This window comes from Notamacropus eugenii, chromosome 1, assembly GCF_028372415.1.
Source record: "Notamacropus eugenii isolate mMacEug1 chromosome 1, mMacEug1.pri_v2, whole genome shotgun sequence".
In the NCBI taxonomy this organism is placed as follows: domain Eukaryota; kingdom Metazoa; phylum Chordata; class Mammalia; order Diprotodontia; family Macropodidae; genus Notamacropus; species Notamacropus eugenii.
In genome coordinates, this window is record NC_092872.1 from 318,921,470 (window position 1) to 318,937,005 (window position 15,536).

Sequence of the window (15,536 nt, forward strand, 5' to 3'; positions counted from 1 at the left end):
TGTATACAAATTCAAAAGACAGTCTCTAGAAAGTCAAAAGATAGTGTAAGGACATGGCAATCTAATGGGGAACTTTGTACAGACAAGATATATACAAGATAAATTACAGATAATCAGGGAATGAAGACACAAGCTTTAAATTGGATTGTGAGAAGCTTGTAGAAGGTGGGATTTTAATTGGGACTAGATATTATAGAGAAGACAATTTAATCCATGATTGCTAATAAGGATCATCAAGTGAAATAATACAGAGGGGGAAGATAAGAGGACCTAAGACCCTAAGGTCCCTAAGGACACTCATGATTGGCAGGCATGAACTAGATAAGATCCAGAAATGGAAACAGGCAGAAATAAAACTCAGAGAGAGTAGTGTCACAAAAATCTAGAGAGAAGAGAGTATCAAGGAGAAGAAAGTGACTTGAGTGTCAAAGGTTGAAGAGAGGTCATGAAGGATGAGGACTGAGAAACTTCAATGAGCTTTGGCAATTATCACTAGTAGCTTTAAAAAAAAAACTGTTTCAGTTGGATGATAAAGAAGTAACCCAGATTTTAGAGAGTTAAAGGAGCACTTCTCCACTTGCCCCCTCCTAACTTGACCAAAACTCATCTGTCCACCCTCCAACTTGGAAAATCCTACATCTTTCCTCCAATTAAAAATCAGATTATCTACTCTTGTATCCTGTTTTTATCCTTTAATTGCTTTCTTCTAATGCATAAAAATTGTTTTCCCATTTCAGTGCAAAACTGAGGTGGCATGATCCTGATTTGTTATGTAATTGGCACTCATTGCTCCATAACTTGATTTGTTTGGAAGCTTGAACCTTTGTTTCCCTACTCATTTCATATTTCAGCTAACATAGTTTTTGGCAAAGGCAAACAGGTTGAGACAAGACTTGACCCTCTATCACTGATTTTCAAAAATTTCACAGAAGACTGCTCCCAAAGGCTGGACTTCTATCCTGAACCTCAAATTCTTCTGAGCTAAGATAAGCACTCATAGTGAAGCTGATGTGGCCATAAGACCTCACATTGTTGGGGCAGGTGTTTTCTGAGACAGTTTAACCTTAAGCTGCTGTGGAAGAAATACCCCCTTTAAGGGAATGATGGGTTCCCTTACTGAATATTCCTCTTTGGAAAAATGTCCTTTGGCATGAGAAAAGGGGAAGAGCTTGCTGTTAAATAGCTTCCCCCTTAGAGGTAGCAGAGCCAAGATGTAAAGGAAGGCACTTGCCTGAGCTCTCTCAAATTCACCTCTAAACAACTTTAAAATAATGACTCAAAATGAATTGTGGAGTGGCAGAACTGACAAGAAAATGGGATGAAACAATAATCCAGCCCAAGACAACTTAGAAGGTCTGCAGGAAATGTCTGTCTCACCAAGGTGTGAGTGGAGAGCAGTGGAGTGCAGTTCAGGGCAAGTCACCCCAGTCAAGATAGTAGCAGACCTTTGGGGACAACTGAATTAGTGGTACTAGGGTGGCTTCTGGATCTCTCAGCCCATGGAGGGTAAGAAGATTGGACACCAGGTCAGAAGAAGATTGTAAGTTTTAGGAATAAAATCTCTAGAGGAAAAACAAAGACTCCTAAGGTAGATGAGGCAAGCTCATTCATTTATGTTCTTGCAATGAGAGGGTGTGCTGTTAAGGTGATACTAAGGTACAGAAGTAAGAGCAAACAGTTATATCCCTGCCCTGAAATGCAATGTCCCTCCCTCATTTCCTCATTGGCTGAGTACTCTGAGGTTGCACAACTTGCTGGTCCACCTACTGCATGTTTCCCCTTGATATGCTCTCCCTTCCTTTACATACATTGCATATGCATTTAAATGAGCTTAACTGCTCCCACGGAGGAGAAGTTAATATTCATGAAGCTATTAAGTAGGCATACTGCAAGTGGAGTTGTGACTCCTGTCCTGTATTCTAAGTTCTTGACCACAATGCCTATCTTCGTTGGTTTCTTCTGGTTTGTATAGATATATCCTGTTGCTGGCTGACTTCAGCTAAATTAACATCTTCCTTTTCTATGTGGGAACCACATTTCTTCTATCTTATCACTTCTCTGTGGAAACATAATTTTCACATCTTACACAAGGGTCCCTTGGTTGGCACTGGATGCAGGTCTCAGTTGCATTGTTCATAAGTGTTTCCAGGTTGCAATGCTAGTGCAAGGAGGAGCATTAGCAGGAGCAGGGACCCTAGTCAGTTTCATAACAAAAAAGAATGCTTGTGACTATTCATGGAACAGAGCAGAGGCCAGGAGAGCAATGATCACACTTCTCCTTAGTTCCACAAATCTACACATCCACATTGCTATCTCTGAAAAGTCATATAAAATCAAAAACAAAAAGCCTGAAGCTTGGGACAGAGAGAGCTGAGCCTTAACTTTAATATAAAGTTAAAAGTCATGAAAAAGACTGAAAAATAGAGCAAATGCCAAAAGAAGACCCAAAAAAAGAAAAAGTGATGATAAAAGGTATTATGGTGACGGGAAAGATCTAAACAAAAACTCAGAAAAAGAAAAAATGTTAAAACAAATCTAAAGCCTCAAAGAGAAATGTGAATTGGTCTCAGAGCCAAAAATGAATTCCTGGAAGAGCTCAAAAAGGATTTTATAAAGCAAATAAGAGAAGGAGAGGAAAAAAATGGGAAATGAGAGTGATGCATGAAAATCATTGAAAAAAGAGTCAAAAGCTTGATGAAAGAGACACCCTAAAATACTAAAGAAAATCCTTAAAAATCAGAATTGGTCAAATGGAAAATGAGGTACAAATGCTTACTGAAGAAAATAATTCCTTAAAAATTAGAATTGGGCAAGTGAAAGTTAAAGATTTCATGAGATATCAAGGACAACAAAATCAAACCAAAAGAATTTTTAAAAATAGCAGAAAAATTTAATAATTGCCATTGGAAAAAAAAATTGAGATCAAGAAAAGATAATTTAAGTAATATTGGACCAGGAGGCAGAACCAAAATGGCAGAATTAAGGAAGGGACTCACCTGTTCTTTCCCCCACACCCCTCTAAATACCTTTAAAAAGGACTCTAACCTAATTCTAGAGTGGCACAACCCACAAAAAGACAGTGAAACAATTTTCCAGCCCAAGATAACTTAGAATATTGGCAAGAAAGTCTGTTGCACTAGGGTGAGAGAGGAGCAGAGATCAGCACAGGCTGTATCAGCACAGACAGGGCCACAGAAACTAGGAACAGCCTTAGGGTGACTGAATCAGTGACAGCAGAGGCAGTTTCCAGACCTCTCAACCCACAGACATTAAGGGGTTCAGACAACAGATTAGATGGAAATTTGTGGGATTTCCTTTGTTGGTACCAGGGGCAGGACTCTATAGCACTGCCAATACTTGGATTTGGGTCACAGACCTGGGTCTAAGTCAAAATGAAAGGAGGAGAACTATCTACAGGAGAATTTGTGACTTCAGGAGTGTGGGGATCCTGGTCATAGTACCAAGGTTGAAAAGAGTGCTTGGGGATAGCCCACAAATCAGTGCACAGTACAACAGAGTAGTAAATACACCTTTTCCTTGATTGTACCACCTTGGAAGAGCCAAAAACTTACAAGTCCCCATAATTACCTCTGAAAACAGCTGGACAAAACAATGAAGCTTGAAAGAGTGCCCCCTGCACATGGGAAGCAGAGTCCCACTTCAGCACAGTTAAAAGTAAAGAAATAGACCAGGATATGAGCAAACAGCAAAAAAAAAAAAAAGTCTGACCATAGAAAATAACAAGTGATAAGGTAGATCAAATTATACTCAGAAGACAACAAAGTAACAATTACTGCATCCAAAGCCTCAAAGAAACATATGAATTTGTCATAGGCCATGGAAGAGCTCGAAAAAAGATTTGAAAAATCAAGTGAGAGAGGTAGAGGAAAAATTGGGAAGAGAAATGAATGATGCAAGAAAATCATGGAAAAAAAAGGTTAACAGATTGGTAAAGGAGGCAGTAAAGGTGCTGAAGAAAGAAACATCTTAAAAACAAGAAGAGGTCAAATAGTAAAAGAGGAACAAAAATTCAATGAAGATAAAAATGTCTTGAAAAGCAGAATTTGCCAAAAGAAAAAAGATATAAAAAAATTAACTGAAGAGAACTCCTTAAAAAGTAGAATTGGTCAAATGGAAAAGGCGAAAACCTCACTAAAGAAAACAATCCCTTAAAAGTTAGAATTGGGCAACTGCAAGCTAATAACTTTATGAGACATCAAGAAACAATCAAAGAAAATTAAAAGAATGGGGAAAAATAGAATTACTGGACTACCTGAAATCCATGATCAAAAAAGAACCTATACATCATATTACAAGAATTATTAAGGAAACATCTCCCTTATATCCTAGAATTAGAGGGTAAAATAGAAATTGAAAGAATCAACTGATCACCTTCTGAAAGAGATTCCAAAATAAAAATTCCAAGGATTATTATAGTCAAATTCCAGAGCTCCCAGTCAAGGAGAAAATGGTGCAAGCATCCAGAAAGAAACCATTGAAATATTGTGGAGCCAGAGTCAAAATAACACAAAATTTAGCAGTTTCTACATTAAAGGATCTGAGGACTTGGAATACAATATTCCAGAGGGCAATGGAGCTAGGATTATAGTTAAAAATCACCTACCCAGAAAACTGAGTATTATCCTTCAGGGGAAAAATGAATATTCAATGAAATGAAGGACTTTCAAGGATTTCTGATGAAAGGACAAAAGCTAAATAGAAAAATTTGACTTTCATTTTTTAAAATTCCTTTTTTCCTGATCACATGTAAAGACAATTTTTAACATTCAATTAAATTTTTTGAGTTCCAAACTTTTTCCCTCCCCCACACCTACACCCTAAAACAGTAAGCATTTTGATATAGGTTGTACATGTGTAATCATATAAAATATATTTCCATGTTAGTCATGGTGCAAAAGAAGAAACAGTCCAAAAGAAGAAAAAACCTAGGACAAAAGTAAAGAGTGAAAAATAGTATGCTTTGATGTGCATTCAAACTCCATCAGTTTTTTCTCTGATTATGGGTAGCATTTTCAATATGAGTCCTTTGGAATTGCTTGGATCAATTCATGGCTTAGAACAGCTAAATCATTCATAGTCAATCATCATACAGTATTGCTGGTACTGTGGACAATGTTCTCCTGGTTCTGTTCACTTCATTGTGCATCAATTTCCAGGTTTTTCTGAAATCCACCTGCTTATCATTTCTTATAGCTCAGTAGTATTCCATCACAATCATATACCACAACTTGTTCAGCCATTCCCCAGTTGACGGGCATCTGCTCAGTTTTCAATTCTTTGCGACCACAAAAACTACTATGAATAATTTTTGCACAAACATGTCCTTTTTCCCTTTTGGGGGATTTCTTTGGGATACAGACTTAGTAGTGCTATTGTTGGATCAAAGGGCATGCACAGTTTGATTGCCCTTTGGGCATAGTTCCAAATTGTTCTTCAGAATTGTTGGATCAATTCACAACTCCACCAACAGTGCATTAGTTTCCCAGTTTTTCCATATCCCCTCCAACATTTATCATTTTTCTTTTCTGTCATATTAGCAAATCCCATAGGTGTGAGGTGGTACCTCAGAATTGTTTTAATTTGCATTTCTTTAATCAAAGTGATTTGGAGACTTTTCATGTGACTATACATAGCTTTGATTTATTCACCTGAAATCTGCCTGTTCATAATCCTTTGGCCATTTATCAATTGGGGAATGAATTGTATTCTTGTAAATTTGATTTAATTATCTATATAAGGGAAATGAAACTTTTATCAGATGTACTTGGTGTAAAAAATTGTTTCCCAGCTTTCTGCTTTCCTTCTGGGAAGGGAATTATTATTTCCATGTAAATCAATATGATATATGTAATGAATATACTTATAATTTAGATTCCTCAAAATTCCCATTTCATCAGCAGATTCTGGCTTGGGAGTGAAAAGCTTACAACGTAGCTTGAAATGATCAATGAAACCCTTCACAATACTCTCACAATCACTACATTCCTGTGCCTGTGTACTTTAAGTGAATGGAATTAAAGACTGAAGAACCTGTTCCCATTGCAGAACTCTGGTCCTGTGCCCCACCAAGTAATGACTCCCAAGGACTTGAAACAATGCTGTTCCCACAGACTCCAAGACACCTGTTTTGGTGGGCTTGTCCTGGGAAACCACTCAGGTCCTGCAAATGATTGTTTGCAATACATCTTCCTCCTTCTTTCCCACTTGTGATTTGTGTACATAATTTCTGCCTTCATTACAGCAAGCTGGAATACTGATCAGGAGAATTCTCAAATTGCAGATCTGTTCCTCCTAATGAAACAAATAAATTAAACTGGTACTTGATTACTGGCACCTTGTCTTTGGCCTGCTCTGTCTCATCATTCTCACGTTAGAGACTGGCCCATTAAAATTTTGTCAACACTTCTAATCATGGTTGCATTGGTTTTGTTTCTGCAAAACCTTTTAAATTTAATATAATCAAAATTATCCACTTTACATCTTGTAATGCTCTCTATCTTATCTGATTTTAAATTCTTCCTTTCTCCACAGATCTGACAGGTAAACTATTCCTTACTATTCCCAATTTGCTTATGGTATCACCCTTTATCTCTGAATCATGTATGCATTTTAACTTTGTCTTGGTATGTTCTATAAAGTATTGGTCAATATGTTGTTTCTGCCAAGTTTGACTTTCTTGAGAAGCATATAAAGGAAAACAGGAAAAAGGAAACATAAATGATTCAATAAGGTTAATCTGTTTACCTTGCTATATGGGAAGATGACACTTGTAACTCCTAAGAACTTTATCATTATTGAAGTAGTATACATAGAGAGAGGGCACAAGTGTGAAGTGCCTATGGTTTATACCTATTGGTTTATATGTTCTCCCATATTAGACTGAACTTCTTGACAACAGGGATTGGGTTTTTTTTTTACCTTTTTATGTATCTCCAGCACTTAGTACATACTGCCTGGTATATATCAGATGTTTAATAAATGATAGTTGAATGATTGATGTTTCTGGTGCTGTTTTGGTTCATTTTCACCATCCTACATTAAGAGATGCACTGTGAAATGCAAATATTTGGCATCACCTACCATATGGATTAGACTATAGACATTTGAGACTTCCTGAAGGAAGGAGGAAAATTCTAGCCTTTCTGATTCTTCTTCCCTTCCCTGTCCCACCCCACTCCAGTACCCTCATTAAAGGGAGCTTGGTCCTTAGCTTAACAAAAGAGGCTTACTTTTGATTTCCCATCTTACTGAGAGGAAAGAAAAAGAAAAAGTGTCAGAGATAATTTGGGCTAGAGCCTAAGCTGTGTTCTATCAGTTTTTTTTTTAAACTAATGCCTTTTCACTTATTAAAAACTGGGCACCACTTATAACGTGGCTAATTTAATGTCGGCTGAGAAGAGGGTTTTTTGCCTTTAAAGGAATTTGAGATATTGTTTACCCTTCAGCAGTAACTGAGGTAGAGATGGGAGCCCAACATAGAGAGAAAATATTATTCTCTCACTCTCTGAAATTATCCCTAGAACCATCATTATTACACATTAGTATGCTATATAATTTCTGCATTAATAGTTTTCTTTACAATGAAAAAAGCTATAAACTCCCATTTCTCTCTCTGCCTTTGTCTCTCTCCACCCTCCCCCCTCTCCAATCATAGGATACATGTGAACTCACTCTAATGTTTTCATGCCCTTTCTCTCCATTTTATGCTGTTTTGGGTTTTGCTCATTTTGTGATTGGAAATACTAGGGCAGTGAAAGCTCCTGTCAGGGTAAGGAAATGAATGCACAGTTGGACTTGAAGTTACAAATGATTCTTTCTCCTTTCTCCTTTCTCCTGATCTGGTCGTCACTTACAGAAACAGACAACTTTAAAAAATGTATAAGTAGGTAGATGCTTGGGAGCCGCTAGGTGGTGCTGTGGATAGAACGCTGGGCCTGGAGTCAGGAAGATTCCTCTAACCGAGTTCGAATCCGGCCTCAAACAATTTGCTAGCTCTGTGATCCTGGGCAACTCAGTTTTCTCATCTGTAAAATGATCTGGAGAAGGAAATGGCAAACTACTCCAGTCTCTTTGCCAAGAAAATCCTAAACGGGGTCACAAAGAATCTGAAACGACTTAACAACAGACAGGTAGATGCTTATAGTTGTACACTCCAGGTCACAGTGGTCCTATGGAAGCAGGATTAAGAGATGTCCAGCCGGGCTCTAAGGAAGTCTGCTATTTAACTTTATGGAGGCAGGGCACCCCGAGGAGCGAACTACCAGGTCCTCTCCCTCGGTCATCCTTGACATTTGGTGACCTTTCAAGTTATCCTACCAATAGGTACTTTCACTCCAGCTACTTTTTCCTTCAACTCGGCTAAGACTTCTTTAGGACATTCTTATTGACATCTCAAGCCCGCGTCTCCCCAGCGATGCCCCTCGAGCCACCGCACGATCAGTTCAAACCAGCGAGGGACAAGCTCGAATCCAGCTTTAGCACCGGTGCAGGGGAGAGGGGTGCGACCCATCCTGGCAAGCGGTGCAGCCAAGCGAGAGCCCGGAGGAACGCGAGGTGACGTCAGCACGCACACGGAGCTGAGCGTGCGCGGTGACGTACGTGTTTCGTTAGGCTGAACGGACTGAGAGCGGGCTTAGCTGGAGAGAGTGGGTGTGGACCAAGGAGACACACGGAAGACACATCTCTCGGTAGAGGTTCCGATGGCTGGCAGGACGCTGGGAAGGGCTTGGCAGCAGATGTCTTGGTTCTATTACCAGTATCTGCTCGTCACCGCGCTCTATATGCTGGAACCCTGGGAGAGGACTGTCTTCAGTATCCTGCTCGATTGGCTGCGGGGGCGGGCGGTGAGGGACTTGGAGGTGGGTGGGCGCGGAGGGAGGGAGGGCGGTAATAAAGGGGCCAGGCCCCTGATGCTGAATGGCGGGGAGAGCTCCTGATAGTCTGAGGTAGATCTGTGGGGAGAAAGCTAGACTAGACGGCAAGTGTAGGCCTGTAAGTGCGTGGGAAAGATTGATGGGTACCTGTGGAAGAAAGGGCCTGGAGAAGTGGGGGTGGTCAAAAGGGGGTGGGGTGGTGGGTGGTAAGCGCTCGCGTGCATCCTAGTGCTGGATACCGCTGAGATTGGGGAGGGGAGGAGACGAACGAGGTGAGGGTGACCTCTGAGCAAAGTGTCCAGGCAAGTGAAGATGCATGCTGCAGAAGCTGTGGGGAGCTTAGATTCGTGTGGTTGGCCTGAAGGTAACCTGCATTCCTCTTATGTGTGTGAAAGAGAGGCAGAGATGTCTGTGTGCCTCTTGTAGCGCAACACCTTGAAGTTCATTATATCAGCCTTTTTCAAAGTTTCGAAATATTTGGTGCAAGAGAAACAGTTTAGATTTATCTTTGTGATGGATCAGTTTTAAGTTTCAGATTTTATTTATTAACACTGAACTATTTATGCAATATATATATATGTAGTATATATGTATATATACATATATACTATTTGTATACGGTAAGGAAAGGAATGCTTAGTTGTATTTGAATTAGAAAGAGTTAGCAACTAATAATAAGACCATATAGACCTTACTGAAGCGGATTTTGGTGATTTTGGTGATTTTTCAGAGGAAAGAATGTGACATTTACTTACTTGACCATCCTGTATAATTATTTTGTGCCATGTCAGTGGCAAATGATATTTCGTTTCTGTATACCATTTTTGTTTTTAATATGGTTTTCTGGAGGTGACTTAGTTTTTAAAAGGAATGTGTAAAAAGTAAAGTACTGAAGTAATCCTATTACTACTCTATATAAAATATTTATCCAGATTCTCTTAAAACTACATGCTAATGGGATTAATATAGTGACCAAAAACCATTAATGCCAAATCATCCTTAAAGACATTTTTAGCCCTTTCTGTTTACCCTCACCTTACTTTGAACTCCTAAGTCCTTTCAAGTATCCTGTAAGAAATTTTAGAGGATAGGTTAGTTTAGTGTAGTGCTTTGCTGATAATAGTTTGAGAGGTAATGCTATCAGTCTCATCTCTTGGAACTGGAAAGTGAGAATTCTATTCATATTTCCTGGATTGGATTTCTAGTTCTTTGTGAGTTATGTGATACTATTGTAACTTGATATCTGTCTGTCTGTCTGTCTGTCTGTCTGTCTGTCTATCTATCTATCTATCTATCTATCTATCTATCTATAAAAGTACTTTGAGGTTTCAGAATATTATTGTTACTTTGAAATTCAAACAAGTAATTCTTTGGTTATCCATGCCCTGGCACCATTTAGTTAGCAGGAGTAATTGAGTGACTAATTTGAAAGATACATTGATTTAGTTATTTTAATTGGTTGAAGATAATATCAACAACTAAATGATTTGTTCCTCTAGTCTGTGTTTTGGCACTGCTACAAACATGAGTTTCATCACTGGTTGATATGTTCTAACAAATAATTACATTTATAAGAGGTTTTTCTAATCACAGAGTTTTTGAAAAGGTGTTGTTGTCAATGACTTCAAAACTACATTGGAGATTTGAGACCTTGTAGAACCCAGAGAATATAGTAGGTTCCTAATTGATATTTCTATTTCCACTATATCCCTTCCAATCCATCCTTTACATAACTTCCAAAGTAACCTTAAGTCACAGATTGAACCTTTGTCACTCACAAAGCTCAAAAAATTTCCTGTAGGAAAATGTTCAAACTCTTTGCCTTGGCATTTATAACCTTTTCCAATTAAGTGACCCCTGCTTTTTCCAGTATTTTTTACTTTCTATATAAACTAGACTACTAATTTTTCTCGAACTTCACACTCCTATCATATGCTTAGGGTTGGATAATGTCAAGGTTTGTCCAGGAGTAAGAGTGACTTGTTGCCTCGTAGCTGTGTAGAGACTGGAGTGACCTCAGCAGTTGAGCTGTTCTCTACCTTTACCAGAGACACCTTTGTGGGCTTATCACTCCTATCTGTAACTGATTTTCTTCATGAGCTGGCCTCCATCAACTAGTTTTGAAGAAAGGGTTTCCCAGGACAATGCTTAGAGAGGTGCTTTGAGAAAACTTTGAACTAGGGTCTTGTTTCCTACTTTTCAGTTTCCTGCTCTGCTATTTCACATAATTATAATAGCCCTGCACTTCTGGACTTCCCTCTCCAAAATCTCCATGTTTCATACTCTTACACAGCCATTTATTTTCTTTTTAAATAAACTTCAACCTATCCTCTTATAAAGATTTCCCCTCTTAACACTGGTGCAAACTCTAAAATCTGTGCCTAAAACTGCAACAGTCAAGAAGCTTGGATTGTCAGAGAATTGAATTAGCAGGGGTTGGAGTGCTTTCATTGCCAGCACCTCTACCCACTCTTGGATCACAAACCCCTTTGGGTGCTACTAAAGGGTTACCTCTGAAAGTTAGTGCCTAAAATGCCAGTAACCAGAAGAGTTTTTAGGCATGACCTTTTTTTCATAGTACCTGCAGTATTTGTCATTTTCTTTTTTAGTCAGTTTTGCCAATCACATGGATATGAAGTAAAACCTGAGTTGCTTCTAATTTTCTAATTAGTAATTTGGAGCATTTTTTCATATGGCTATTGAAAGGTTAAATTTTTTCCTTAGAATACTGTCTGCTCTTCCTTTTAGACCTTTTTTCATCTGGGGAGTGGCTCTTACTTAAATTAGTCAGATTGGTTGGTTGTTGCCCTTCTCTAAGAGGACGAAAATGACATCACCATGATAAAGTGAAGTTTCATTGCGTCCTACTATGGCTCATCAGACCAGTATGAACTTGGAATGCACTACCACAGATTGGGCACAGATAGTCGGTGTGAACATTTGGAGTGGTTATTCCAAACAGCATGCCATGCAGAGTGGTCCTGTGCCAGTGTCTCCCATGTCCCACAATCAAATCCAGAGTTCTTGAGAGAGCTCTTGAGAGTGTCCTTGTATCGTTTCTGACCATCATGTAAAGTTCTACATAAAATAGTCTTTTTGGCAAGCAAAAATTTTGCATTTGAACAATGTGACCAGCCCTTCAGAGTTGCACTCTCTGAAGTAGTTTGAATGCTAAGCAGTTTAGTTCAAGTAAGGACCCCAGGGTCTGGTACCTTATCTTGCCAGGTGATCTTCAGAATCTTCCTAAGACAGTTCAAATAGAATCAGTTCAGTTTCCTGGCATGGCGCTGGTAGACTGTCCATGTTTCACAGGCATGCAACAATGAGGTTTGCACAATGGCTCTGTAGACCTTCAGTTTGGTAGTCAGTCTCTTCTCTCCCATACTTTTCTTTGGAGCCTCCCAAACACTGAGCTAGCTCTGGCAATGTGTGAATCAACCTCATTGTCAATGTGTACATCCCTGGAAAGTACACTACCAAGGTAAGTGAACTTATCCACAGCATTCAAAACTTCTCCATTTGTTGTAACCAATGGTTCCATGTGTGGATGGTGTGGTAGTGGCTGATGGAGCATCTGTGTTTTCTTGGTGTTGATTATTAGACCAAAATTAGCACAAACATCAGAGAATTGATCCGTACTTTGTTGCATCTTAACTTCAGAGGCTGCGTTGAGTGCACAGTCATCTGCAAACAGAAAGTCATGCATCAACACTCCCTCTACTTTGGTCCTGGCTCGTACCCTTTTTGGATTGAAGAATCAGTACAGTAGTTGACCTTAATGCCGTGTTCATCCTCACTGAAAGCATTTGACAACATGGCTGAAAACATGCTAAAAAACATGGGAGCAAGCACACAGCCCTGTTTCACTACATTGATGACTGGGAAGGCACAAGAGCTTTGTCCACTATCCAGAACCCTTCTAACATACCATCATGAAATTAACGTGCAATGCTGATGAACTTCTCTGGGCAACCAAATTTTGACATAATTTGCTATAAGCCCTCATGACTAACAGTGTCAGTGGCCTTGGTCAGATCTACAAACATTGTTTACAGACCTCTGTTCTGCTCCTGGCATTTCTTCTGGAGTTGTTGGGCAGCAAACACCATATCGACTGTTGCTCGGCCCTTTCTGAAGCTACACTGGCTTTCAGGTATAAGACCATCTTCCAGGTGAAGGATGAACCTATTAATTCTAGCAAGAATCTTGCCAGCATTTACTAAGAGAGATAATCCCTCCTGTGATTGTTGTGGGGCAATCTATTCCCATTACGTTTAAAGAGATGGACAATGGAGGCATCCTTGAACTCCTGGGGAAGTTGACGAGAGATATACAGGGTAAACTCTTAGAGAAAAGGGAGTAGAATTATGGGGTATCAGAAAAGGTTTTCTTTAAATTAAAAAAAAAAATTTGTTAAATATTTTTCAACTACATGCAAAAAACATTTTTAACATTGGTTTTTGAAAAATTTGAGTTCCAAATTCTCTCCCTTTCTTCTGCCTCTCCCCTACCCATTGAGATGCAAGCAATATATCATATATGTGAAGTCATGCAAGATGTTTACATATTAATTATGTTACAAAACACAAAAGAAAAAGTAAACCAATAGTTTTCCAATAGTATACCAATAGTTTTCATTTTACACAAATATGACTCAAAGTAGTGGGGCAGCAGGACCCCACCTGAGCTCTGGCACTGACTTCTGGTAGCTGGTAGCAGAGGGTGACAGAAGCAATAATGGTACAGCCCCACTTCACAGGTCTTCCACTTTAGGACCGAAACTTCTCTGGTTGGGGGGGTGGGGTTGGAATGGGGATTAGTTTGCACTTTCTGGAGGTGGGTAGCTTTTGTCATATGAATCCTTTGAAATTGTCTTAATCAGGATACCTAAATCTTTCACAGTTGGTCATCCTTACAGTATTGCTGTTATTATATACAGTATTCTCCTGGTTCTATTCACTTCACTTTGAATCAGTTCATATAAATCTTCCCAGGTTTTTCTGAAACTATCCTGCTTTTCATTTCTTATAGAACAATAGTATTCCATCGTAATCATATACCACAATTTGTTTAGCCATTCCCCAGTTGATGAATATCCTCAGTTTCCAATTTTTGACACCACAAAAAGAGCTGCTATAAATATTTTTGTACTAATAGATCCTTTTCCTTAGAAAAATCCTCTTAATATAGCTGTGTGACCTTAGCATTTTAAGTGAGACTTGAAGGAAGCCTAGGAAGTCAGAAGGCAGAGATAAGTGCAAGTATTCTAAGGCATAAAAGATAACCAATTAAAATAAATGGAGTAGAGAATAAGAATGTCTTCTCCAGGCAACAGCCAAAATGCCAGTGTCACTGGTGGCAGATAATATGGGGGAAAGTAAGGTAAAAGAAGACTGGAAAGGTAGGGGCTAGGTTATGAAGGGCTTTAAAGGACACAGAGAGAATTTTATATGTAATCCTGTAGTTAACAGAGAGTCATTGGAATTTATTGGGGGAAAGTGGATGATGTGGTTAGATCAGTACTTTAGGAAAATCACTTGACTACTGAGTGGAGGATGAACTGGATTTGGGAAGCAGGGATGTCAGTTAGAAAGCTATGGGATTAGTCTAGATGTGAAGTGATTAGGGCCTGTAATCATAGTGGTGTATTAGTGATTTAGAGCATTTTTTTCATATGACTAAAAATTGAAAACTTCTGTTTCTTTAGAAAACTATGGGTTTGTATCCTTTGACAATTTAGCAATTGTGGAATGACTTATTTTTTTTATAAATTTGACTCAGTTTTCTATAAATATTTGAGAAATGAGAATTTTATCAGAAAATACTCTGAATCCATTAGTTTTCTTTTGGGGAGTGAATAACATTTTTTATCATGGGGTCTTTTGGAATTGCCTTGCAACATTGTCTTGATCATAGTAGTTAAATCTTTCACAGTTGATCATCCTTATAATTTTGCTGTTCATTGGTTTCCTTAATATTCTTTGCCATTTGTTTCCAGATGAAATTTATTATTATTTTCTCTAGCTCTACAAAGTAATTCTTTGGTAGTTTGGTTGTCATGGTACTGAATAAATAAATCAATGTAGGTAAAATTGTCATTTTTATTATAATGCCCCAGTCTACACCCATGAGCAATTAATATTACTCCAGTTGTTTAGATCTGCTGTTTATTTATGCAAAGAGTGTTTTGAAATTGTGTTCACATAGATGCTGTGTATGCCTTGACAGGTACGCTCCCAAGTACTTTATGCTGTCTGCACTTCTTTTTAGCTAGCATCTAGGTGACACGGTGGATAGAACAGTGGACTTGGCAACAGAAAGACTCATCCTCATGAATTCAAATCCAGTTCCAGACACTTATCTGTGTGATACTGGGCAAGTCCCTTAACCCTGTTTGCCTCAGTTCCTCATCTGTAAAAGAAGGAGAAGGCAATGGCAAACCATATTAGAATCTTTGCCAAGAAAACTCCAAATGAAATCACAGAGAATCAGACATAACTGAAATGGGGGGCAACTGGGTGGTATAGTGGATAGAGTGCAGGGTCTGGAGACAGGAAGACTCATCTTCCTGAGTTCAAATCTGCCCTCTGACACTTAGCTGTGTGACAGTGAACAAGTAACTTAATCCTGTTTGCTGCAGTT

General features: G+C 38.9%; 1 protein-coding gene across 1 annotated transcript in view; it reads left to right on the forward strand.

Moving 5' to 3' along the window:
• Positions 1-8,635: 8,635 nt before the first annotated feature.
• The window catches only part of LOC140517955 (serine palmitoyltransferase small subunit A), a 32,794-nt gene continuing 25,893 nt past the window's right edge, over positions 8,636-15,536 (forward strand). Inside the window, exon 1 of the mRNA XM_072629639.1 lies at positions 8,636-8,832. Coding sequence (XP_072485740.1) covers positions 8,721-8,832 — 112 coding nt within the window. The 5' untranslated portion in view covers positions 8,636-8,720. The remainder of the gene's footprint in view (positions 8,833-15,536) is intronic.